The 24,860-nt window shown below is 50.7% G+C and overlaps 1 protein-coding gene and 1 pseudogene across 1 annotated transcript; one reads left to right on the top strand and one right to left on the bottom strand.

Annotated features, from left to right (window-relative positions):
- Positions 1-5,488: 5,488 nt before the first annotated feature.
- On the top strand, positions 5,489-6,414 carry LOC128138557 (olfactory receptor 14J1-like; annotated as a pseudogene).
- An 8,167-nt stretch (positions 6,415-14,581) lies between these two features.
- LOC128138589 (olfactory receptor 14A16-like) lies at positions 14,582-15,583 on the bottom strand. The gene has a single exon (XM_052779792.1). The coding sequence runs from the start codon at positions 15,536-15,538 to the stop codon at positions 14,582-14,584; it is 957 nt and encodes a 318-aa protein (XP_052635752.1). The 5' UTR covers positions 15,539-15,583.
- Between the last annotated feature and the right edge of the window lie 9,277 nt (positions 15,584-24,860).

The raw sequence follows: 24,860 nt of genomic DNA, 5'->3' as shown, positions 1-24,860 counted from the left end.
TCCAGCACTGGACACGTCGAGTGCAATTGTCCAGGCTTGCCTTTCTACTCAAGGGGGAAAAATCTGTTGTGTCAAGTGAGATGCTTTGGCCTACCCTGCCTGTCCCCCAGCTCCTGCTCCAGAAAGGTTCCTGACAGCCCTGGGTCACATTTCCCAGTGCCATGTGGGGTCTTCAGCTACCCCTGGGAATTTTGGAGGCTGTGGCCATCTCTATGTGGGCAACCGCGTCAACCCCTGAAAGAAGATTTAGGCAGAATTTGAAACATGCAGAAAAGATGTCGTTAATATGTGTGTAAGTATTCTTTTTGACAACCTTGACACTGACCTGTAAATTCTCATTATTTTTTAGGAGGCCATGGATATGGACCAGCAAGCTGATGACACATTCTCTCCCTCTATGTAAATACATATTTATACATCCAGTCTCTTTTGAATAGTAACATTTGAGTTTGCTCAAGTAGCCCCTGATTTGATTCCCATCTACCGTTGCCTGTTTTCCACCAGAGTCCTGCCTTGAGGCACCAAGGCCTGGGCGACCTTGCTGGTGATAAGAGCACATAAAATCTCTCAGATCTAGCTATACATACTCTTACTAAACTTAGGAGTGATCCCATATAATCTTTACTTCTTCTTTGCCTGTCCCTGAAGTAATAACAGCTCCTTATGGTGCCCTTGAATTTACTTTCAAGTTTCAACTCAGTTTCAATATAGGTCATTGCCATGCTTGGAGGATGCTGTCCTTGAGGAGCACTGTATGAAGCTCTGCTGCCCGTCAGTGCTGGTGGCCATGAGACCCCACTAAAACTCCCCAGAATAGGCCAAAGTCTGCTCTTCTAATGTCCGGCATCTGCAGTCTTCTATTTTCCTTCCTCAGTGCCCTCAGGAGCTCGGACCTCACTATTTCATTTTCATGACTGAAAAGGCTTACACTGACCTTTAGTTCCCTGGCCAGCTCTGCCTTGCTGGCAAGTATCAGATCCGGGTTTGCATTACCCTTGTTGGCCCATCTGGCAGCTGTGTGAAGATGTTCCCCGAAGACACTCCAGAAACTGCCTGGACTGTTTGCATGCTGCTGTGTTCCCCTTCCAGAAAATGCCAGGGTCATTAAAGTCCCCAGTGAGGCCCAGGCTTCTACATCCAGAGACTTCCTTGGGGTGCTTAGAACAGACCGTGCCCACTTCCTCGCCCTGACTGTGGGTTCCTCAACTCCAACCACAATGTCACCTTTACTGGCCCCTCCTCTGACCCTCACTCACAAGGGCTGACCCAACTTCTCACTGGACCCAGTAAGGAGCTCCATACATCCAAGCAACTTCTTCACTTGGAGGGAACCCCACTCCTGATCCTTCCAGCCTGTCTCTCCTGAGAACCGGTACCCATCCATTGCAGCACCCCAAGGTGTGTCGCTTGTCCCACCATGCCTTGGCAGTTCCTTTATGGATGTCAAAAAGCACAGGCTCCAGCTCATCCTCATTGCACCCCTGGCTGAGGGCATCAGTGCACATTTGGGCTGTAGCACCTCAGCTGTAACACCAGGCCAGGCTCTGACTTGTCTTAAGGAAGATGGTCCAAGCGTCTAAGACCCCGTGTGTGCAAAGGCTTGGCTTCAGAGCCATGCCGGAGTGGTTGGCGGATGGAGACATAAAGCTGAAACTGGATGCCAAGACAGTGAGCAAACTCTGCTATCCCCAAGGACAGAAAGAAGAAGGGCTGGGAAGGGCAGCCCTGCCAGGGAATGGGGTTTTTGTCAGTGGTGGCTCTGCTGCCCCTGAGGGACTTAGGTGGAGGTGAAGCTGATCTCTAGGAATGACAAGGTGCTGCTGACAGGCCCCCTGTGAAAACTGTTGGTCAATTCCTTGACTATGTATTCAAGGGGGTGAGTAAATGTAGGAGGAGAGAAAAAACAGAAGTTTGAAAGTGTAGGCATATGCGTGGTGACCCCAGTGTGATGTTCTTCCTGTCTAAAGATGGGACAATGAAAAGGTGATTCTTGCACCTCACTCTTTCAGATAGGAGAAATGTCACTGCTGAAAGAAGTGTCTCTCCCCAGCTGAGGGAGGCAACATCAGTGATTGCTTCAGCCTGTTTCCCAGCAGGTTCCCCTGGAGCCCCAGGGACACCCGGAGGCAGCCCAAGGGGGCAGAGAAGGTTCTGCCTTGGGCTGGTCCTCTGCTGCTGAGCTGGGCTGGGCTCCTGGGCTGGAGGGAGCTCATGGCAAGCAGGCAGCACTGCAGAGAGACAGCTCTGCCCAGGAGCAGCTCCTCTGCAAAGTGCAGCAGGGCTGAGGGCACTGCCTGCAGGCACCAAGGGGAGAGAAGTGAGGCAGAGAGAGATGTTAAAGGCAGTCTGGGGTGGGAGGACAGAGGAGAGCTGACTTGGAGACAATTTTTCACAGCCCTTAACAGGGTAAGTGTCTTGCTGCAGGGCAATACAGCTGTGGTTCCTGGAATGATCTCCTGAAGCTGGCACATCCCACAGCCTATGGGATCTCTCAGGAAAACTCCCACAGTTTGTGCAGTGTAGAGAAAAAGGACGAGCTTTGGAGCACAGCTTCCCTGCTGCACCCTCAGAGGGACAGGGCATGTCAGCTGCCTTCACCCGGGGATGGCTGCGGAGTGTGAAGCTGGGTGTGCAGCCAGGGGTGCCCAGGGCTGTCCTTCTGAGCAGGGTCCCTGCACCCCAGGGGGCTGTGTGCTGGGGCAGGGACTCTGCCGCTGGTCAGGGTAAGTGCTCTGCCTGGCAGGGGAACTCTAACAGCAGACAGAGGAAAAGCTGTGGGTGGAAAAACAACTTGCAGCAGGGCAGGGTCCTTCTGCTGACAAGAGGGTCCTGTGTGGATCAGGGCTGCTCACAGCTCCAGATCAACCCCAAGACATCTCCAAGGGCACTTTTCAAGGGCAAGGTCAAAGCAGGGATTACTATAAACATAAGGAGATTTCCTGAGTTTGAGCTTTCTGTTTCCTACTTGTGATGGGTTAACCCTGGCTGGATGCCAGGTGCCCACCAGAGCTGTTCTATCACTCCCCCTCCTTCTCAACTGGACAGGGGAGAGAAAATATAACAAAGAGCTTGTGGGTCGAGATAAGGATAGGAGAGATCACTCACCAATTACCGTCACGGGCAAAACAGACTCAGTTTGGGGAAAAATTAACTTGATTTATTACAAATCAACCAGAGTAGGGTAATGAGAAATAAAACCAAATCTCAGAACACCTTCCCTCCACCCCTCCCTTCTTCCCGGGCACAACTTCACTCCCAGATTCTCTACCACCCCCCCCCAGCGGCACAGGGGGACGGGGATGGGGTTTACGGTCAGTTCATCACACGTTATTTTCTGCCGCTTCATCCTCCTCAGGGGGAGGACTCATCACACTCTTCCCCTGCTCCATCGTGGGGTCCCACCCACGGGAGACAGTCCTCCACGAACTTCTCCAACGTGGGTCCTTCCCACGGGCTGCAGTTCTTCACGAACTGCTCCAGCATGGGTCCTTTCCACGGTGTGCAGTCCTTCAGGCACAGACTGCTCCAGCGTGAGCCCCCCACGGGGTCACAAGTCCTGCCAGAAAACCTGCTCCGTGGGCTCCTCTCTCCACAGATCCGCAGGTCCTGCCAGGAGCCTGCTCCAGCGCGGGGTTCCCACGGGGTCACAGCCTCCTTCGGGAACCCACCTGCTCCGGCGTGGGGTCCTCCATGGGCTGCAGGTGGATATCTGCTCCACCGTGGACCTCCATGGACTGCAGGGGGACAGCCTGCCTCACCATGGTCTTCACCACGGGCTGCAGGGGAATCTCTGCTCCGGCGCCTGGAGCATCTCCTCCCCCTCCTTCTGCACTGACCTTGGTGTCCGCAGGGTTGTTTCTCTTACATGTTCTCACTCCTCTCTCCGGCTGCCGAATACCGCCGTCCCAACTTTTTTTCCTTCTTAAAAATGTTATCACAGAGGCGCTACCACTATCGCTGATTGGCTCGGCCTTGGCCGGCGGCGGGTCTGTCTTAGAGCCGGCTGGTATGGGCTCTGTCGAACACAGGGGAAGCTTCCAGCAGCTTCTTACAGAAGCCACCCCTGTAACCCCCCCCGCTACCAAAACCTTGCCACACAAAACCAATACACTACTCTTGGGGAATTTTCAGGAGCAATGGAAAAGGAGCTGTCATGCTTGAACAAGTCACTGAGACTCCTGAGCTGTAACTCTGAGGGATCAGTAAGTCTGATAGGAACCTCCTGAAGTAGAGCACAGGGACTGAGAACAACTGCCTGGCTGTGCTGGTGTCTGGGAGGCGGCATGTACAGCTGGGTAAGGGTAACTCTTTCCTGAGTGCCCGGCTGCCTCTTCCCTTGTCTCTCTGAGGCAGATCCTCACTCTTTTTTTCCTTGTTTCTCCACTAGTCTGTGTTATTGCTACTGTTACCTTGTTCCTGCTGTCAGGCTCTCTGGGGGTGGGAGTTTCAGCTGCAGAGTCACACACTGATCTTGTGGGTCCTCCAATACAGCTGTGTCCATGGGAACAAGGTTACAGGTGTTCAAGCTCTCCTCCAAGCTGTGGGCAATGCAGCCTGTGTTATTCCCTAGGAAATGAGCTGACTCTTCCTTCCTGAGATACCATCATCAGGACACTTGGCTATTTTCTTGGGGTGACCTTCCAAGCTGTGAGCTGCCCTCCAGGATGCAGGTCTGTCCCATAGCATCTTGCTGTTACCTGAATACCCAATGCAAAAGCACAGAGTCACCATGACTGAGGAAATGCAGTTGGGTTTGTGAAATGAACCATGTGTGTCCTTGGCAAGAGGTGGGGTGCAGAGACCTTGAGAAAGGGGGAGTCACTTGGTGTTGGACAGTGGGTGTCTCTGCTCTCAGTAGTCCCTGGAGTCTTTTCAGGTTAACATGGGTGTGTGATTACCCCCCTGTCTCAGAAAGAAGCAAGCCCAGGGTAGCTGGCAACAAGACAGAGTGACAGACCAGCTCCCCTCGCTCTGCACTGCGGTGCAGGCACTACTCTTTCCTCGCAGGAACCACTTTATTTTCTCTGAGTGCAGCAGAAAAGATGAGGGTTTCTGAAATCCAAGACTATTACCAGGTGAGATGGGGGAGAGTTGTAAAAAAACCCCTCTCAGACAATGCTTTGATTGTGGTTTCTTAGCCCTGGGAGTGCAGATGTTGACAAACACTTTCATATTAGGAGTGTTTTCATCTGACCAATTCAAACAGCAGAACTGACCCCCCTGACTGACACCATTCCCAGAAACCCACTGCTGCAGAGCAGGGCTGATTCCTTGGCAGGCAGTAGGCAGAGGTCCTGATCCTCACGGCACACTCAGCCAGCACCAACCACAGCTCCAGCAATGGTGCTCAAAATAGATCTCGTTGAAATGAAAAAGGTGCAGTGAGTATGTAGTGTGAGAAATGTCTTTGATATTACTCAGAGAATAATGCCCTAACTTGTCACTGTCCTTGCCTCCCTGTTCTGTCCTCCACACCCACAGGCAGCAGATGTCCAACAGCAGCTCCATCACTGAGTTCCTCCTCCTGGCATTTGCAGACACGCGGGAGCTGCAGCTCTTGCACTTCTGGCTCTTCCTGGGCATCTACCTGGCTGCCCTCCTGGCCAACGGCCTCATCATCACCACCATTGCCTGTGACCACCGCCTCCACGCACCCATGTACTTCTTCCTCCTCAACCTCTCCCTCCTTGACCTGGCCTCCATCTCCACCACTGTCCCCAAAGCCATGGCCAATTCCCTCTGGGACACCAGGGCCATCTCCTACCCAGGATGTGCTGCACAGGTCTTTCTGTTTGTCTTTTTGATCTCAGCAGAGTATTTTCTTCTCACCATCATGGCCTACGACCGCTACGTTGCCATCTGCAAACCCCTGCACTACGGCACCCTCCTGGGCAGCAGAGCTTGTGTCCACATGGCAGCAGCTGCCTGGGCAGTGGGTTCCTCACTGCTGTGCTGCACACTGCCAATACATTTTCAGTACCCCTCTGCCAAGGCAATGCTGTTGACCAGTTCTTCTGCGAAATCCCCCCGATCCTCAAGCTTGCCTGCTCAGATGCCTACCTCAGGGAAGTTGGGGTATTTGTAGTTGCTGTCTGTTTTGTATTTGGGTGTTTTGTTTTCATTGTGCTGTCCTATGGGCAGATCTTCAGGGCTGTGCTGAGGATCCCCTCTGAGCAGGGACAGCACAAAGCCTTTTCCACCTGCATCCCTCACCTGGCCGTGGTCTCCTTGTTTGTAAGCACTGCCATGTTTGCCTACCTGAAGCTCCCCTCCATCTCCTCCCCATCCCTGGACCTGCTGGTGGCAGTTCTGTACTCAGTGGTGCCTCCAGCAGTGAACCCCCTCATCTACAGCATGAGAAACCATAAGATCAAGGATGCCCTGAGAAAACTAATCACTGGATGCTTTTCGTAAGGAATAAGCTGCCTGTAGTCTTTTGCATAGGACTCATACATCATTAAAAGCTCAGCCTGTCTTCTGGTGGGTTTTTTAGGGTGATTTTTGGTTTTGAGTGTGGTTTTTGATTGCTCTTTTTGCTTTGTTTTACTTATCTGTATGCTTTCCACAAAGAAATGTTTCTTCCTCTGGTTTCTAATTCACAATCTATCCAGGTTTTGTGTGCCCCACAGGCTGTGCAAATGAGGAGCCATACCCTCTTTGTATTTACCCAAAATAAAGGGTGTCCTGGTTTCAGCTGGGTTAGAGTTAACTGTCTTCCTAGTAGCTGGTACAGTGCTATGTTTTGAGTTCAGTATGCGAAGAATGTTGATAACACGGGTGATTTCAGATGTTGCTCAGTAGTGTTTAGACTAAAGTCAAGGATTTTTCAGCTTCTCATGCCCAGCCAGCGAGAAAGCTGGAGGGGCACAAGAAGTTGGCACAGGACACAGCCAGGGCACCTGACCCAAACTGGCCAACGGTGTATTCCATACCATGTGACGTCCCATCTAGTAGAGGAACGGGGAAGTGGGGGGGTGGGGAATCGCCGCTCGGGGGACTAGCTGAGTGTCGGTCGGTGGGTGGTGAGCAATTGCACTGCGCATCATTTGTACATTGCAATCCTTTCATTATTACTGTTGTCATTTTATTAGTGTTATCATTATCATTATTAGTTTCTTCTTTTCTGTTCTATTAAACCGTTCTTATCTCAACCCACAGGTTTTGCTTCTTTTCCCGATTTTCTCCCGCATCCCACTGGGTGGGGGGGAAGTGAGTGAGCGGCTGCGTGGTGTTTAGCTTCTGGCTGGGGTTAAACCACGACAAGGGCCCTGCAGTGACTTGTTTCTCTGAGATCCTTCCTCCAAGACCTTCTCTGCAGCTGCAGGGAGCAGTGCCTGTGTGCAGAGGGGAAGAAGAAAAGAGTCCCAGCACAGCAGCCCTGCCAGGGAGCACCAGCGCTTGGTCTTTCCCAAGCTGCTCTCTTCCCACTTCCATGCTTTCCTTCTGAACCCTTTGGTTGGTGGAAGGCCTGAGTGCTCTTCCAGCATGGTTACAGTCCTGCTGTGTGGCAGGCCTGTGGCCGCAGGCAAGGACAGGCAGTGGGCACTTGTGTGACAGAGCTGGCCTCCATTGCAGCATTTCCATCATACAAGGGGATCTCCTCAGGCCTTGTGCCACGGATGCCCCCCACCCCTGGGGCTCACCCCTCTCCACCCCCGAGGAGCTGCTGTGCCCTTCAGAGGGTCTGGGACCGTGGGGTGAGTGCCCAGAGCTCTGCCGCACCCTGTGGTGGGCACTGCTGTGGGGCTATGCCAGACTGGGCTGTGCTGGGAAGAGGGCAGGGTAGGTGGTGAGAGGTCAGGGGCAGTGGGAAGAGTTTAGGGGGAACTGGGCTGGGCTGGAAAGTGTCCAGGAGAGAAAAATATCAGTGTATAGCTTGTAGTGTGTGACCATGCAGGGTGAGGACTGACACCGGAGGTTTGTGATGAAGAGGCAGGGCTTGTGGCAAGCATGGAAGACATGCTGGTGCAGAGGAGAGGAGGCCTGTCTGTGCCCTTGGTGGTGTGGACAGACAGGGAGGGTGGCTCAGGGTCTTTGTCACCCCCAGCATATCTTTTTGGCCACTTCCAGCACTTGCTGGTCACTCCCCTTTACAGGTGAGTTTTGCTGTGAGGCCATCTCCATCTTCCTGCTGGGCCAAGGGCTGGTTTGGGGGAACAGACAGCCCTTCCCAGTCCTGCTGCTTGCCCAGACCCTGGCAGACCCTGGAGCAGAGCTGTCTGCAAAGCTCCACATGGGACAATGCTGCGGCAGGGCTGGGGTCAGGGGCTGGGTAGCTGCAAAAGTAGGAGGGTCATGGGGAAACTGTGATCTGAAGGCCGTCATAGGGCTCACAATGGGGGGAAGTTTCCCACCCCTGACTCTACCCTCTCCCGTGCTGTGCCTGCACATTGGGGCTGTGGGACTGTGTATGGGCAGTGGGGCTGGGCCAGCACAGGGACAGGGCACTGACAGGGGCCACGAAGCAGCTGCCAGGAGCTGTCAGCAAGGACAGTTACAAAGCAGGAATTTCTATTGCCTTTGTTGTGGAGGTATGTGTGTAGGAGAAGAAAAGCTCACCTGGAGATGCTTGTTGCAAGGGAAGTCAAAGGAAACAGAAGAGCTTTGGTCACTTCTGAGAGACCAAGGCTGAACAAGGGAAATGCAGGGCTGCTGCTGAATGGGGAAGGTGATTTAAGAAGAGCAGACACAGCTGGGGCTGAAGGAATGAATGCCTGCTGTGCCTGAGTCTTTACTGAAATGGTCTCCAGGCCCCTGTGCTCAGGGAAAGGCTTCAAGGAAGAGGAGAGCATGCATTGGCAGGAAAGTCAGGAAATCGCGCAAGGACTGATGCCAGTTTCTGCCCCTGCAGGGGACTAACCCTGGCAATGACACAGGCTGGGGGCTGCCTGGCTGGAAGGAGGCGTTTTGGAAAAGTCTTGGTGGACAGTGAGGTGGACAGGATGCAGGTGTGTGCTTTGGAAGCAAGGGAGGACAGGAGCACCCTGGGCTATATGAACAGGAGCATGGCCAGGTGATTGAGGGAAGAGATTCTACAGAACACTGTGTCCAGATTTCAGATCCCAATATAGGAAAGATGTCGGCGCGCTGGAGCCAGTTTAGCAAAGGGCCCCCATAATGGTCCGAGGCAGGAAGACTACCTGTGAGGAGAGGCTGAGGGAGCTGGGCTTGTCCAGCCTGGAGAAAGGAAGATCTTGGGCAAAACATGTAGCAGCATTGCAGTGTTCCCAGGAAGACTGAGTCAGGCTCATGTCCATGGTACAAGACACAAGGACAAGAGGCAATGGGCTGAAAGAAGGGCGTTAGTGTACATATAGAGAAATACTTTTCCAACATGAGGATAGCCAAAGGCTGGAAGCTGTTTCCCAGGGAGTTTGTGCCAGCTCTATCCCAGAAAGTGACCAAGGCATGTTTGGATGAAGCCCTGAGTAATCTGGTCTAGCCCTGCTTTGAGCAGGAGGTTTTTTCCAGAAAGTTCCTGATGTCCCTTCCATCCTGAAAGATGCTGTTCTTCCATCCCCTTCATGTTTTCAAATGAGGGAAAGCTCTCAGGATCTCCCTGGCCACAGAAGTAATTCACATCAGGTGCAGGGATGATTTATACATGTCCCCATACATAAAGCCCTGACCATATCAAGAATCCTTCAATAGGTGTTTGTGTGATTTCCCCAAGACTATCAGTATCTATTTAACCAAAAAAAAAAGAAAGAAAGAAGAAAAACAAGTTATTCTTCTTCCAAAACATAAATATATGCAACACAGCATTCTGTATCTATGGTAGCAGACTTGAAGTAGTGGAAGGGGTAGCAGGGCATCCTGCTGAAGTGAAATAAGTTAAGTTTTGATTTTGAGGTAGCAGAAGGAGGACATGTATTTCAGGGCTGGCATACAGAGAGAAATAGAAGATTCAAGCAAGTGTGGGGCTCTAACAGCTTGGGTGCGAGAGGAGCATGATGAGGGTATTGGAAGAAGGCAGACAGGTTGTGGGGAACTCACAGACCTTGACCAATCCTTCCTTGACCACAGTTCCATGTTTGAAGGAACAGCCAGTAAGGACAGAAGGGCATCAGTATGGCTTGGGAGATCCCAGGGTCCGAGTGCGGTGGGGAAATGGGGGCATAGCTAAAGTCTGCTGGGAAACCAGCATAGCCATAGGACAGTGTAGGACAGCCTGCAATGGGGATGACTGAGGGCATTGCAGCAGGTGAGATCACCACCAGTCAACACAACTGAGATCCTTATCCTCTCCACCCTGGCTGCTGTCTCTTCCACTGAGGCCCATGAGAAGACACCAGGTCCTTACAGCCCCAGTGTGTTGTTGCCTCCTCACTCACCCCCTGTGGATCCTGTCCTGCACTCAGCATTGCACACCCCCACTGCTCCTTGGAAGAGCCCCAAGCATCCCATGAGGTAATGGGACCCCTTTCCCAGAGAATGGGGCTCAGGGCTTGGCTGTCCTGCTTGGTGAAACACATCAAGGGTTTTCACAGCCACATTCCACGCTTCATTTTCCACCTCTAAGCAGTGCCTCCTACTTCCTGCTTCACCAGCCCCCAGGGATGGTCCCCTTTCTGGTCATTCCCTCCATGGTCTTTTCAGGGATGGCCCTCACTGGAGCCCACTAACACGCTCGGAAACCTGGAGGCTTGCTGCTGACTTTTAAGTCTCTAGGGGCTTCTTCAATCTTTCAGGATCTGCAGTTCAGAAAGTCAGCACCAGAGGGCTCATTAACATGCAAAGCACCCTAACAAGTCAAGTCACTGTGCATCATTTTCCTTTAAGCTTTCAATTCTGATGTGGTTAATTAGAGCAGTTTCAGGAGTTTAATCAAAGTGAAATGATAGGAACACTAAACAACACCAAAAAGAAAGGGTTTCTTTTTCTCCACGTTATTACTCTGCTTATACATGAATTGCTATCAGCAATCTCTAATTGATATTACTCCTGTGCATCTCTTAATGCAGTCTGAATAGATATGAAAATCCAGAGCCTTCATCTTCCACAACCTATGGTCATTCTTCATCCCTACCCCCAACCTACCATGTCTCTCATCAGCCACCTGGGACTTGGAGCAGCCCTGTTCCAATCTGAGCTTTTGCCACTGAAGGCTGTAGCTGCATGTTTCAGCCTGTTGGCACCAATTCCCAGCTGTTTTATTTGGAGAATGAGAGGCACACAGACACAGCAGGGTGTTTCTTAATTGCCGACAAGCAAAAACAAAGGAAGGAATAGTTCAGTAAAAAATAAGACATTCTTCAGCGAAGTATTAAGTCCACATTACCTCCACTGAAACCTGCTTCCTACAGAGGATAACCTTAGACAAATGGAAAACAAATTTTTTGTGTTTAGTCAGAGATCCCAAGACCTCCCAAAATGTTCCCTGTCCTGGAATTTGTTTGTCCATATTCGTTCTTTTGCAGACAGCGTGTCACACACTGAAGTCACGAGCTCCCTCGACTCGCAGAGGGAAGCAAAGAGACAAAGGGAATGGAATGCTCCCTTCTGAATAGCCAAATCTGCACCAACCAACCCCAACATATCTGGGTTATAGGCACATCTTCAAGCAGACTCTGCATCATATAGACAGACTTGTTTTTCATTTGCTGCATGGAAAATTACAGGTGATGCCATTGTAGGAGAAGGCAGGGATGAGAGTGATCACCTCTAACACTAGACACCTTGGGTGCAATTGCCCAGGCTTCCCTTGCTAGTCAAGGGAGAGAAATCACTTGTCTCAGCCAAGAGGCTTTGATGCACCCTGCCTGTCCACCAGCTCATGCTCCAGAAGTTCTGCCATCGGTGTGCATCAAATTTCTATGTCCCACATGAGGTCTTCAGCTACCTCAGGGTATCTTGGAGGCAGTGCCCACCCCCGTGTTGGCAACTGCATCAACCTGTGAGTGGAGATGATAGGTATAAGTGGAAACATATGCAGAAAAGAGGTTGGTGTAATAAGTGTGTAAGAAGTCTTCATTTTCAGAGTTTTGAGGGTTTTCTATAAATCCTCCTGATTGTTTTCTCTATTGGCCATTGACATGGAACAGCAAGCTGCTTACCCTTTCTCTCCCTCTACGTAAATCTAGATTTATACAGTCATTTCTAAAATGCATTACCTATGAAGACTTTAAATGGAGAAACTGTTCTCAGGACATGTTTATATTAAAACATTTGACATTTGCATTTCATAGCTAAACAGAGCTGAGAGCAATGGAGGTTGGGAAGAGCCCACCATTATTTCTTTGCTATCAAGCAATGTCCAAAATTGGTAGCACTGCCCACCTAGCATCCCTTTTGTGAGGTGGCCAAATCTTTATGGGCTATACAATGCCATAACATCATGGCCCTCCAAGTGCCAGACCCCAACCGATACACCACAGAGGCCCAGAGCACAGCCGATGAAAGGAAATGCCATTCCTATCTGATAACCTGATAAACTTCTCCAATCCAATGGCTGCCTTGGTAGATGAGTAAGGCTTTTGACACTGTCTCCCATAAAATCCTCATAGAGAAGCTGCTGAAGAGGAGGCTGGATGAGCAGACAGTGAGGTGGATTGAAAAACTGGCTGAATGGCCGGCCCCACAGAACGGTGATCAGTGGCACAAGGTCTCCCTGGAGGCAGGTCACCAGTGGTGCACTGCAGGGGTCAATACTGGGTCCAGTCCTGTCCCTTCAAACCTCAACTCTACTGTAATTTTGTGGTCCTATGATACACTTTCAGGAAAATCAGTGCTGCTGGGCACCTCTCTGAGGTGTCAGTGCCCGTGAATCAGCAGGCCTTCTCCATCTCCTAGGCATGCACACAACATGGAAGAATCTCTTTCATCCCTGACTTGCAGAAGAGGGGTCTTCCTTCCTGACATCTTCCCAGGACACACCTCCTCCTCTTCCCCATCTACAGACATCCACTGCTTTCCATTTCTGGCCTCGGATAGTGTTTAAGGATTTGCTAAAGCCATTGGCCACCTCCTTGTTTCTCACCGACATCCCTCGACCCTCTCTCTGAGCCCTACACATGGCTAATCACTGCTGCTCAGAGCTGCTCACTCTTCAGAAGAGGCCTTGATATTCTCACATATTCCTGGTGCTTATTACCTACCTTCCTGACTCCCTCCAGAGCTCATGGCAAACGTAGTTGTCTACAACAGGGCCTTTATGACCATCTTTTATGAAATGGTTGTCTTTTTAAGATCTTCTTTCCATGAAGAGTAGCCACAGAAAAGCACCAAATACAGAAAGACAGAGTCTGAGTGAAGTGCCAGTAAAAACCAAGTGAGCAACACCCAAGGCTGCGGTTTCCTGGCAAGGAGTCTTTCCTGTTTGTCACCTTTTCTCGTGAAAGAAACAGGAAAACTGTCCATCCCATGGAGCTCTGCAGAAGGAAGTTGGAGCTGTACGTTGTGCGAGGTGATACAAGCAGGATCAGCAGGTAGAGAAGACTCCTGTAGGGAATGCTTTACGAGGGAGCACCCTGACCTCACCCAGATAAAAAAGAGACCAAGTAGAGTGCTGACATGATGGTTAGAAGTATCCTGGGATAAAAGAGTGTGGATGAGAGAATGTGGGAGAGATTTGGTTTACAGAGATTTGAGGTAGTACTACCCAGGTCTGAGCAGTCTGAGGTTTGGAGCTGAGGAAAAACAAAGCAGCTCTCAAGAACCTTTTGGAATTAGTGGAACTATCACTACTAGCAGTAACAGGACAGTGCTGAAAGGAAATCATTGGTTTTCTCAATGTTGAACTAAAGCTTTTTAATTTTCTTTTTACTTGACAGAATAGCTCTAAGTTCTCAGCGATGAGCCTCTGTTATGCAATTCTTAGAACAAGTGTCCATGATGGCACCTCCTGGCAGCTGCTTCATGGCCCCTGTCAGCGCCCTGTCCTTGTGCTGGCCCAGCCCTACTGCGCATACATAGTCCCACTCTACAGCCACAGCATGGGCAAGGGGAGAGTCGGGGGGGGGAAATTTCCCCAATTTGTGATCCCAGTGGTGGCCTTCAGATCACAGCTCCCCCATGACCCTCCTACTTTTGCAGCCTCCCCCAGCACCCAGCACTTGTCACACAAGTGCCCACTGCCTGTCCTTGCCTGCGGCCACAGACCTGCCACACAGCATGACTGTAACCATGTTGGAAGAGCACTCAGGCCTTCCACCAACCAAAGGGTTCAGAAGGAAAGCATGGAAGTGGGAAGAGAGCAGCTCGGGAAAGACCAAGCGCTGGTGCTCCCTGGCAGTGTTGCTGTGGCGGGACTCTTTTCTTCTTCCCCTCTGCACACAGGCACTGCTCCCTGCAGCTGCAGACAAGGTCTTAGAGGAAGGATCTCAGAAAAAGAAGTCACTGCAGGGCCCTTTATTTTGGGTAAATACACAGAGGGTATGGCTCCTCATTTGCACAGCCTGTGGGGCACACAAAATCTGGATAGAATGTGAATTAGAAACCAGAGGAAGAAACATTTCTTTGTGGAAAGCATTCAGAAAAGTAAAACAAAGCAAAAAGAGCAATCAAAAACCACACTCAAAACCAAAAATCACCCTAAAAAACCCACCAGAAGACAGGCTGAGCTTGTAATGATGTATGAGTCCTATGCAAAAGAGTACATGCAGTTTATTCCTTCTGAAAAGCATCCAGTGATTAGTTTTCTCAGGGCATCCTTGATCTCATGGTTTCTCATGCTATAGATGAGGGGGTTCAAGGCTGGAGGCACCACCGAGTACAGAACTGCCACCAGCAGGTCCAGGGATGGGGAGGAGATGGAGAGGGGCTTCAGGTAGGCAAACATGGCAGTGCTTACAAACAAGGAGACCACGGCCAGGTGAGGGATGCAGGTGGAAAAGGCTTTGTGCTGTCCCTGCTCAGAGGGGATCCTCAGCACAGCCCTGAAGATCTGCCCATAGGACAGCACAATGAAAACAAAACACCCAAATACAAAACAGACACCAACTACAAGTACCCCAACTTCCCTGAGGTAGGCATCTGAGCAAGCGAGCTTGAGGATCTGGGGGATTTCACAGAAGAACTGGTCCACAGCATTGCCTTGGCAGAGGGGTACTGAAAATGTATTGGCAGTGTGCAGCACAGCAGTGAGGAAACCAGTGCCCCAGGCAGCTGCTGCCATGTGGACACAAGCTCTGCTGCCCAGGAGGGTCCCGTAGTGCAGGGGTTTGCAGATGGCAACGTAGCGGTCATAGGCCATGACAGTGAGAAGAAAATACTCTGCTGAGATCAAAAAGATGAACAGAAAGACCTGTGCAGCACATCCTGGGTAGGAGATGGCCCTGGTGTTCCAGAGGGAGTTGGCCATAGCTTTGGGGACAGTGGTGGAGATGGATCCCAGGTCAAGGAGGGAGAGGTTGAGGAGGAAGAAGTACATGGGTGTGTGGAGGCGGTGGTCACAGGCTACGGCAGTGATGATGAGGCTGTTGGCCATGAAGGCAGCCAGGTAGATGCCCAGGAAGAGCCAGAAGTGCAAGAGCTGCAGCTCCCGCGTGTCTGCAAATGCCAGGAGGAGGAACTCAGTGATGGAGCTGCTGTTGGACATCTGCTGCTTCTGGGTGTGGAGGACAGAACAGGGAGGCAAGGACAGTGACAAGTTAGGGCATTAGTCTCTGAGTAATATCAAAGACATTTCTTTACACTACATACTCACTGCACCTTTTTCATTTCAACGAGATCTATTTTGAGCACCATTGCTGGGGCTGTGGTTGGTGCTGGCTGAGTGTGGCCTGAGGATCAGTACCTCTGCCTACTGCCTGCCAAGGAATCAGCCCTGCTCTGCAGCGGTGGGTTTCTGGGAATGATGTCAGTCAGGGGGGTCAGTTCTGCTGTTTGAATTGGTCAGATGAAAACACTCCTAATATAAAAGTGTTTGTCAACATCTGCACTCCCAGGGCTAAGAAACCACAATCAAAGCATTGTCTGAGAGGGGTTTTTTTACGACTCTCCCCCATCTCACCTGGTAATAGTCTTGGATTTCAGAAACCCTCATCTTTTCTGCTGCACTCAGAGAAAATAAAGTGGTTCCTGCGAGGAAAGAGTAGTGCCTGCACCGCAGTGCAGAGTTAGGGGAGCTGGTCTGTCACTCTGTCTTGTTGCCAGCTACCCTGGGCTTGTACCTTTCTGAGACAGGGGGGTAATCACACACCCATGTTAACCTGAAAAGATTCCAGGCACTCCTGAAAGCAGAGAGACCCACTGTCCAACACCAAGTGTCTCCCCCTTTCTCAAGGTCTCTGCACCCCACTTCTTGCCAGGGACACACATGGGTTATTTCATAAACCCAACTGCATTTCCTCAGTCATGGTGACTCTGTGCTTCTCCATGGGGCATTCAGGTAACACCAAGACACTATGGGACAGACCTGCATCCTGGAGGGCAGCTCACAGCTTGGAAGGTCACCCCAAGAAAATAGCCAAGTGTCCTGATGATGGTATCTTAGGAAGGGAGAGTCAGCTCATTTCCTAGAGAATGACACAGACTGCATTGCCCATAGCTTGGAGGAGAGCTTGAACACCTGTAACCTTGTTCCCATGGTCACAGCTGCATGGGAGGACCCACAAGATCAGTGTGTGACTCTGCAGCTGAAACTCCCACCCCCAGAGAGCCTGACAGCAGGAACAAGGTAACAGTAGCAATAACACAGACTAGTGGAGAAACAAGGAAAAAAAGAGTGAGGATCTGCCTCAGAGAGAAGGGGAGAGGCAGCTGGGCACTCAGGAAAGAGTTACCCTTACCCAGCTGTACATGCTGCCTCCCAGACACCAGCACAGCCAGGCAGTTGTTCTCAGTCCCTGTGCTCTACTTCAGGAGGCTCCTATCAGACTTACTGATCCCTCAGAGTTACAGCTCAGGAGTCTCAGTGACTTGTTCAAGCATGACAGCTCCTTGTCCATTTCTCCTGAAAATTCCCCAAGAGTAGGAAACAGAAAGCTCAAACTCAGGAAAGCTCCTTATGTTTATAGTAATCCCTGCTTTGACCTTGCCCTTGAAAAGTGCCCTTGGAGATGTCTTGGGGTTGATCTGGAGCTGTGAGCAGCCCTGATCCACACAGCGCTCTCTTGTCAGCAGAAGGACCCTGCCCTGCTGCAAGTTGTTTTTCCACCCACAGCTTCTCCCCACTCTGCTGTTAGAGTTCCCCAGGCAGGCAGAGCACTTACCCTGACCAGCGGCAGAGTCCCTGCCCCAGCACACAGCCCCCTGGGGTGCAGGGACCCTGCTCAGAAGGACAGCCCTGGGCACCCCTGGCTGCACACCCAGCTTCACGCTCCGCAGCCATCCCCAGGTGAAGGCAGCTGACATGCCCTGTCCCTCTGAGGGTGCAGCAGGGAAGCTGTGCTCCAAAGCACGTCCTTTTTCTCTACACTGCACAAACTGTGGGAGTTTTCCTGAAAAATCCGATAGGGTCTGGGATGTGCCAGCTTTAGGAGATCATTCCAGGAACCACAGCTGCATTGCCCTGCAGCAAGACACTTACCCTGTTAAGGGCTGTGAAAAATTGTCTCCAAGTCAGCTCTTCTCTGTCCTCCCACCCCAGACTGCCTTTAACGTCTCTCTCCACTTCCCTCCTGTCCCCTCGGTGCCTGCAGGCAGTTCCCTCAGCCCTGCTGCACTTTGCAGAGGAGCTGCTCCTGGGCAGAGCTGTCTCTCTGCAGTGCTGCCTGCTTGCCATGAGCTCCCTCCAGCCCAGGAGCCCAGCCCAGCTCAGCAGCAGAGGACCAGCCTAAAGCAGCACTTTCTCTGCCCCCTCTGGGCTCCCTCCAGGTGTCCCTGGGGCTCCAGGGGAACCTGCTGGGAAACAGGCTGAAGCAATCACTGGTGTTGCCTCCCTCAGCTGGGGAGAGACACTTCTTTCAGCAGTGACATTTCTCCTATCTGAAAGAGTGAGGTGCAAGAATCACCTTTTCATTGTCCCATCTTTAGATAGGAAGCACATCGCAGTGGGGTCACAACAGATTTGCCTACACTTTCAAACTTGGGGTGCTGCAATGGATGTGTACCGGTTCTCAGGAGAGACAGGCTGGAAGGATCAGGAGTGGGGTTCCCTCCAAGTGAAGAAGTTGCTTGGATGTATGGAGCTCCTTACTGGGGCCAGTGAGAAGTTGGGTCAGCCCTTGTGAGTGAGGGTCAGAGGAGGGGCCAGTAAAGGTGACATTGTGGTTGGAGTTGAGGAACCCACAGTCAGGGTGGGGAAGTGGGCACGGTCTTTTCTAAGCACCCCAAGGAAGTCTCTGGATGTAGAAGCCTGGGCCTCACTGGGGACTTTAACGACCCTGGCATTTTCTGGAAGGGGAACACAGCAGCATGCAAACAGTCCAGGCCGTTTCTGAGTGTCTTCAGGGAACATCTTCACACAGCTGCCAGATGGGCCAACAAGGGTAATGCAAACCCGGATCTCATACTTGCCAGCTGAAGGTCAGTGTAAGCCTTTTCAGTGATGAAAACGGAATAGTGAGGTCCCAGCTCCTGAGGGCACTGAGGAAGGAAAATAGAAGACTGCAGATGCCGGACATTAGAAGAGCAGAATTTGGCCTATTCTGGGGAGTTTTAGTGGGGTCTCATGGCCATCAGCATTGAAGGGCAGCAGAGCTTCATACAGTGTTCTTCAAGGACAGCATCCTCCAAGCATGGAAATGACCTATATTGAAACTGAGTTGAAACTTGAAAGTAAATTCAAGGGCACCATAACGAGCTGTTATTACTTCAGGGACAGGTAAAGAAGAAGTAAAGATTATATGGGATCACTCCTAAGTTTAGTAAGAGTATGTATAGATAGATCTGAGAGATTTTATGTGCTCTTATCACCAGCAAGGTCGCCCAGGCCTTGGTGCCTCAAGGCAGGACTCTGGTGGAAAACAAGCAACGGTGGATAGGAATCAAATCAGGGGCTACTTTGGCAAACTCAAATGCTACCAGTCAAAAGGGACCAGAAGTATAAATGTGTATTTACATAAAGGGAGAGAAAATTTCATCAGCTTGCTAATCCACGATCATGGCCTATGACAAAAAAAGGAGATTTTACAGACCAGCATCAAAGTTCTGTAAATGAAGACTTCTTACACACTCATTACGCCGAGGTGTTTTCTGTATATGTTTCAAATTCTACCTAACATCTTCTTTCAGGGGTTGATGCAGTTGCCCACATAGAGATGGTCACAGCCTCCAAGATTCCCAGGGGTAGCTGAAGACCCCACATGGCACTGGGAAATGTGACCCAGGGCTGTCAGGAACCTTTCTGGAAGAGCTGGCGGTCAGGCAGGTAGGCCAAAGCATCTCAGTTGACACAACTGATTTTTCTCCCTTGAGTAGAAAGGCAAGCCTGGACAATTGCACTCAACGTGTCCAGTGCTGGAGAAGAATGAGAAATGAGTGGGTCTAGATGCTGCAGAGTCTACTTGATGATGCTCTTGTAACCCAGATATGTTGTGTATAGCGCAGATTTGGCTATTCTAAAGATAACATTTTGTTCAGTTTGTCTCTTTGCTTCCTTCTGAGAATGGAGGGAGCTCCTGACTTCACCACATGACTCACTGTGAGTGAATATGGACAAACAGAGCCTGGGGCAGGGAGGTCTTTTGGGGTTCTTGGGATCTGTGCTTGAAACAAAAATGTGTTTTCTATTGCTCTTAGACTATCCACTGTGGAAAGGAGACTTCAGAGGAGGTAAGGTGGACTTAATACACAGCAGAGGAGGGTAGTTTATTTCATATTGAACCATGCCTTCCTTTGGTTTTGTTTTTTGGCAATTAAGAAACATCCTTCTGTATCTGTGTGCAGCCTGTTCTCCAAGTGAAGCAGGTGGCAACTGGTGTCTTTTGGCTGAAACATGCAGCTACAGACTGTAGTGGAGAAAGCTCAGAATTGAGCAAAGGTGCTGTAAGTCCCAGGTGGCTGATGAGAGAAGTGTTGGGGTTGGAGGCAGGGACAAAGACTGCCCATAGAGTGTCTGACATAGAGGGTCTTGGCTTTTCTGCATATTCAGAGTCCATTAGGAGATGCTGAGGGTCAGTATCAGTTGGAGTTTGCTGGTTTCCCTTGATGTGTAAGCAGAAAAATAAGAAGCGGAAAAAGATTAAATTGTTTCTTACTGATATTTGGTATTGAAAACTTTTCACTTGGACTGCACTCCAGAAACCTTTCAAACTAACCACCTAAGAACTGAGGAAGGAAGGAAAGCTATGCCCAGAGGCTTGGCTTGTTAGGGCATTTGGCACGTTAATGAGCCCTCTGGTGCCAAGTTCCTGAACTGCAGATACTAAAAGAAGATTTCACTGGCCTCTAGAGAAGCACAAGTCAGCAGCACGTCTCCAAGTTCCTGAAGGTGTTGTTTAGTCCCACTGAGGGCCATAGTGAAGCGATCATGGAGGGAATGAGATGACAACGTGACTGTCGCTGGGGGCTGGTGAAGCAGGGCGGCAGAGGCACTGGTTAGAGGTTGAAAATCAACCGTGCAGGCAGCTGTGAATGGCCTTGATGTGTTTCATCAAGCAGGATGTTCAAGCGCTGACCCCCATACCCTAGGAATGCGGATCCTTTCCCTCACGGCATGCTCAGGACTCTTGCAGGGAGCACTGAGATGTGGGGGTGTGTGATGATGCGAAATGCAGGACAGCGATAGGACTCCTCCCAGGCTCTACAAAGCGTGGGGGTTGTGAGGAACTGGTGTCCTCTCAGGGACTACAGTGGAAGAGACAACAGCCAGAGGCAAAAGGACAAGGGTTTCAGTTCTGCTGGTGGATCCCTGACCCCACAAATAGGCCATCCCCACCACAGCCTGTCCTACACTGTTCTAAGCCTGTGCCTCTTTCGCTGCAAATTTTAACCACCACTCCTGCTTCCTCACCTCACTCTGACCCCATGATGTCCCAAGTTTTATGGATGACTTTCTGTCCTCACTGACTATTCCTTCAAACAAAAAGCTGTGGTTTTCTGAGGTTTTGCCAAAGGCTGTGCATTCTCGATAACCTGTGCAGCTTCTTCCAAAGCCCTGCTAATGCTCCTCAATCAGCCAAGATGTCCCAGCTCCCAGGCCCACTTGAATCCTCTGTCTCCACATACCAGCACTAAACTGCACGTCCTCTTCCTTCTGCTGCCTCAAAATCAAAACTCAACCTATTTCACTTCATCAGCTCAACCTATATCACTACAGCCTGACACCCTCCCACTTCCCCCTCTTTCACAGCATCTTCCTGCTTTAACACACAACCCCCTCCCTGCATGCCCTCGTGTCTCAGAAAGCCTTCCTCTTCCCATGCAGTCATGCAACATCAGCCCAGGAGGTCTGTGCATTCTCCAGGCTCATGGATGTTTTCTGGAGGTCCATCCAAGTGTGGGGAGTGAAGGAAGAAAAGAGATCATGTCAGCTCGTGGGGCATTACTGAGCACATTCACCCCCAGCAGTGGGCATTGTGCTTCTGCCAGGCTGAGCCATGCACACCAGATGGAAAAGTCTCTACCATCCCTGTTTGCACAGGAAGGGCCTTCCTTCCTGCCATCTTCCCAGGACAATCTTCCTCTTCTTCTTCCTCCTCCACACACAGAAATCAACCCTTTCCATTTCTGGGCTAGACATGATTGTAAGGATTTGCTAAAGCTATCTGCCATCCCCTTGTGTCTCCCTGACATCCCTTGACCCCCTCCATTGACCCATGGATCCCTTCCCTCAGCAGGAGTAAGGGAGATCCCTGCCTTTCACTCTAAGGGTATCCTGTCTAATTATAAGACCCAAAAGTTGGCATGTAGATGTAACATTGTCTCTGAGAGCAGAATTTTATTTCTGGAAAGAAGTGTCTCTCCCCAGCTGAGGGAGGGAACATCAGTGATACCTTCAGCCTGTTTCCCAGCAGGTTCCCCTGTGTCACCACCCAGACTGGACAGACCAGGGAGTCAAAATTCCCTTCGGGCTAAATTAAGGTGAAAGGACACCAAATGATCACTTAAAGATTTTATTCCTGACAGAAGCATACTGAACTGGGGAGGCATGGTAGGAGGTGGCCGGGTTTCTCACAACAGGAATTGGCATAAGGCTATTTCTGTAAACCGATGTAACCCAGGGTAACCATATACATCAATTGAGGGAATAAGGAGATCCCTCCCATTGAGTCCTGAGGTTCAGAGCAGACCTCCTTGCTTTCTAGACTCCTCCTCAGAGAAGAGCCCAGGAGCAGCTGGATCCACCCTTAGTCTCAGACTTGGTCAATGGTTTATGTCTTGAAATGGATGAGATGTAGGGATTGTGGAAAAGGAAAGAGAGAAGAAGACAGAGAGAGAAAAAGGAAGAGAGAAAGATTTCACCGGCCCTGTGTCCAGCGTTGGTTCAGTCAGCCGAGGGGTCCCGTCCCGGTGGACTTGCCCACCCGGGGCTTCAGTTTGTGTCCTTTTGTCATCCTTGTCCCTCCTTCGGGCGGGCACTCGAACTTATTAGGCTAATGAGCAGTTTGTGAGCCTTTGGACTTGGGGGTCATTTGGGGAGTAACTTCTCCTTCCCTGCAGATGTGGCCATTCTTTGATCTTTGTATCAGAACAGCTTATCAGAACAGGGAGCTGAACACCCTCCAGCAGGCCCTCCCCCTCCTGCTGCTGCTATCTGAGCTGATGGGCTTTTCACATTGATTTCTTGCTGTGCAGGCTTTGTCTTTAAGCAGAACTTGCCCCACCACAATGTTTGAGACATTAACTCTTTCAGTCTCTCACACAGTACAAAACCAGTAACTCTTTTTATTGTAGTGCCCTGCAACTCCTCATGCCGTTCTCTTGTGGTGATGGCTCACCACAACCAGGGTGAGCCACCTCCATGCAAACATTAAGAGTGGACCAAATGGAACTTGAGTCCAGGGGGACCTTGAGAAACAAACTCTGGGATTCAGCCAACAGAAACCTCTTAAGTTTTACAAGAAGTGACTGGTCCTGCATCGGGGGAAGCATAACCCCATAAACCAGAGGCAACCTGAACCTGATTGGATGAGCAGTGACCCTCAGGAGAATGGCCTGGGCACTAGAAGGGACACCATACAGGCTAGTGGTGAGCACTCACCGTGAACAAGGCCAGCTGGTTAGGTGAATGTAGTAGGATGAGCGTGGCCACCCAGACATCTGGAGTTTTCATCCCTCTCCAGGGAGCATTGGTGTGGCCACACCTGGACTAGTGTGTCCCTTCATGGGAATTCCTGCTGTAGGCAGGTGGGGAGGAACAGAAGTGTGCCCAGAGGAGGTCTGAACATGCCCTGCTGTATTGGGTTTGTGTGGCAAGGTTTTGGTAACAGGGGGTGTTGCAGGGGTGGCTTCTGTGAGAAGCTGCTGGAAGCTTCCCCTGTGTCCGACAGAGCCAATACCAGCCGGCTCTAAGACGGACCCGCTGCCAGCCAAGGCCGAGCCAATCAGCGATAGTGGTAATGCCTCTGTGATAACATTTTTAAGAAGGAAAAAAAGTTGGGACAGTCAGAAACGGCAGCCGGAGAGAGGAGTGAGAACATGTAAGAGAAACAACCTTGCAGACACCAAGGTCAGTGAAGAAGGAGGGGGAGGAGATGCTCCAGACCCTGCAGCAGAGATTCGCCTGCAGCCTGTGGTGAAGACCACGGTGAGGCAGGTTGTCCCCCTACAGGCCATGGAGGTCCATGGTGGAGCAGATCTCCACCTGCAGCCCGTGGAGGACCCCACGCCGGAGCAGGTGGGTTCCCGAAGGAGGCTGTGACCCCACGGGAACCCCGCGCTGGAGCAGGGTCCTGGCAGGACCTGCGGATCTGTGGAGAGAGGAGCACACGCTGGAGCAGGTTTTCTGGCAGGACTTATGACCCCATGGGGGACCCACGCTGGAGCAGTGTGCTCCTGAAGGACTGCACACCGTGGAAAGGACCCATGCTGGAGCAGTTTGTGAAGAACTGTGGCCCGTGGGAAGGACCCACGTTGGAGAAGTTTGTGGAGGACTGTTTCCCGTGGGAGGGACCCCATGCTGGAGCAGGGGAAGAGTGTGACGATCCTGCCCCTGAGGATGATGAAGCGGTAGAAAATAACATATGATGAACTGATCGTAAACCCCATTCCCAGTCCCTCTGTGCCGCTGGGGGGGGTTGGTAGAGAATCCAGGAGTGAAGCTGCAGCCCAGGAAGAAAGGAGGGGTGGAGGGAAGGTGTTTTAAGATTTGGTTTTATTTCTCATTACCCTACTCTGGTTGATTTGTAATAAATCAAGTTAATTTTCCCCAAACTGAGTCTGTTTTGCCTGTGACGGTAATTGGTGAGTGATCTCTCCTATCCTTATCTTGACCCACAAACTCTTTGTTATGTTTTCTCTCCCCTGTCCAGCTGAGGAGGGGGAGTGATAGAATGGCTTTGGTGGGCCCCTGGTGTCCAGCCAGGGTCAACCCACCACAGTATTGCACTTTGTTTATATTCATTCACCTCAGCTCACCTGGGAGAGATGTTCGGTTACGTACCTACTGTTTTGTAGGTATGAGGCCTGACAGGCAAGGTTCTGAGCATGTAGGATCTTTTTAAAGAAGGGAGAACTTCAGGGAGGAGTTCTCGGAGAACTTAAGTATGGGCTGACTCTAATCTTTAACTGCTGCATACAATTAAACTGTTTTGCTTACTGCCTTCTTGAGAGTACATACTAGCATCTAGATAACTGGCATCTGTGCATAAATGATAGATTGTGAATCTGTCTTTTTAGGAGTGGGTATGTGTCAATGTGGTTTCTTGGAATTGTATTTAGCAAAGTGGAAAATGCAGCAAGTGTTAACGTTGATTTAACGTGTGTTATACAGTCGTTCAAAGGTAAGCCTATATTTTGCTCTAGTCTTGTAGGGTTTCATTTTTTTATTCTAGTGCAAGTTGCTTCACGAAATGAATTGTGCTTCCTTCTGGTAT

This window comes from Harpia harpyja, unplaced genomic scaffold (genome assembly GCF_026419915.1).
Source record: "Harpia harpyja isolate bHarHar1 unplaced genomic scaffold, bHarHar1 primary haplotype scaffold_55, whole genome shotgun sequence".
Taxonomy (NCBI): domain Eukaryota; kingdom Metazoa; phylum Chordata; class Aves; order Accipitriformes; family Accipitridae; genus Harpia; species Harpia harpyja.
This window is presented reverse-complemented; position numbering and strand designations above follow the sequence as displayed.

Bases quoted from the DNA above. Each gene is read 5' to 3' on its own strand.
- LOC128138589 (XM_052779792.1), bottom strand. From the start codon at position 15,538: ATGTCCAACAGCAGCTCCATCACTGAGTTCCTCCTCCTGGCATTTGCA.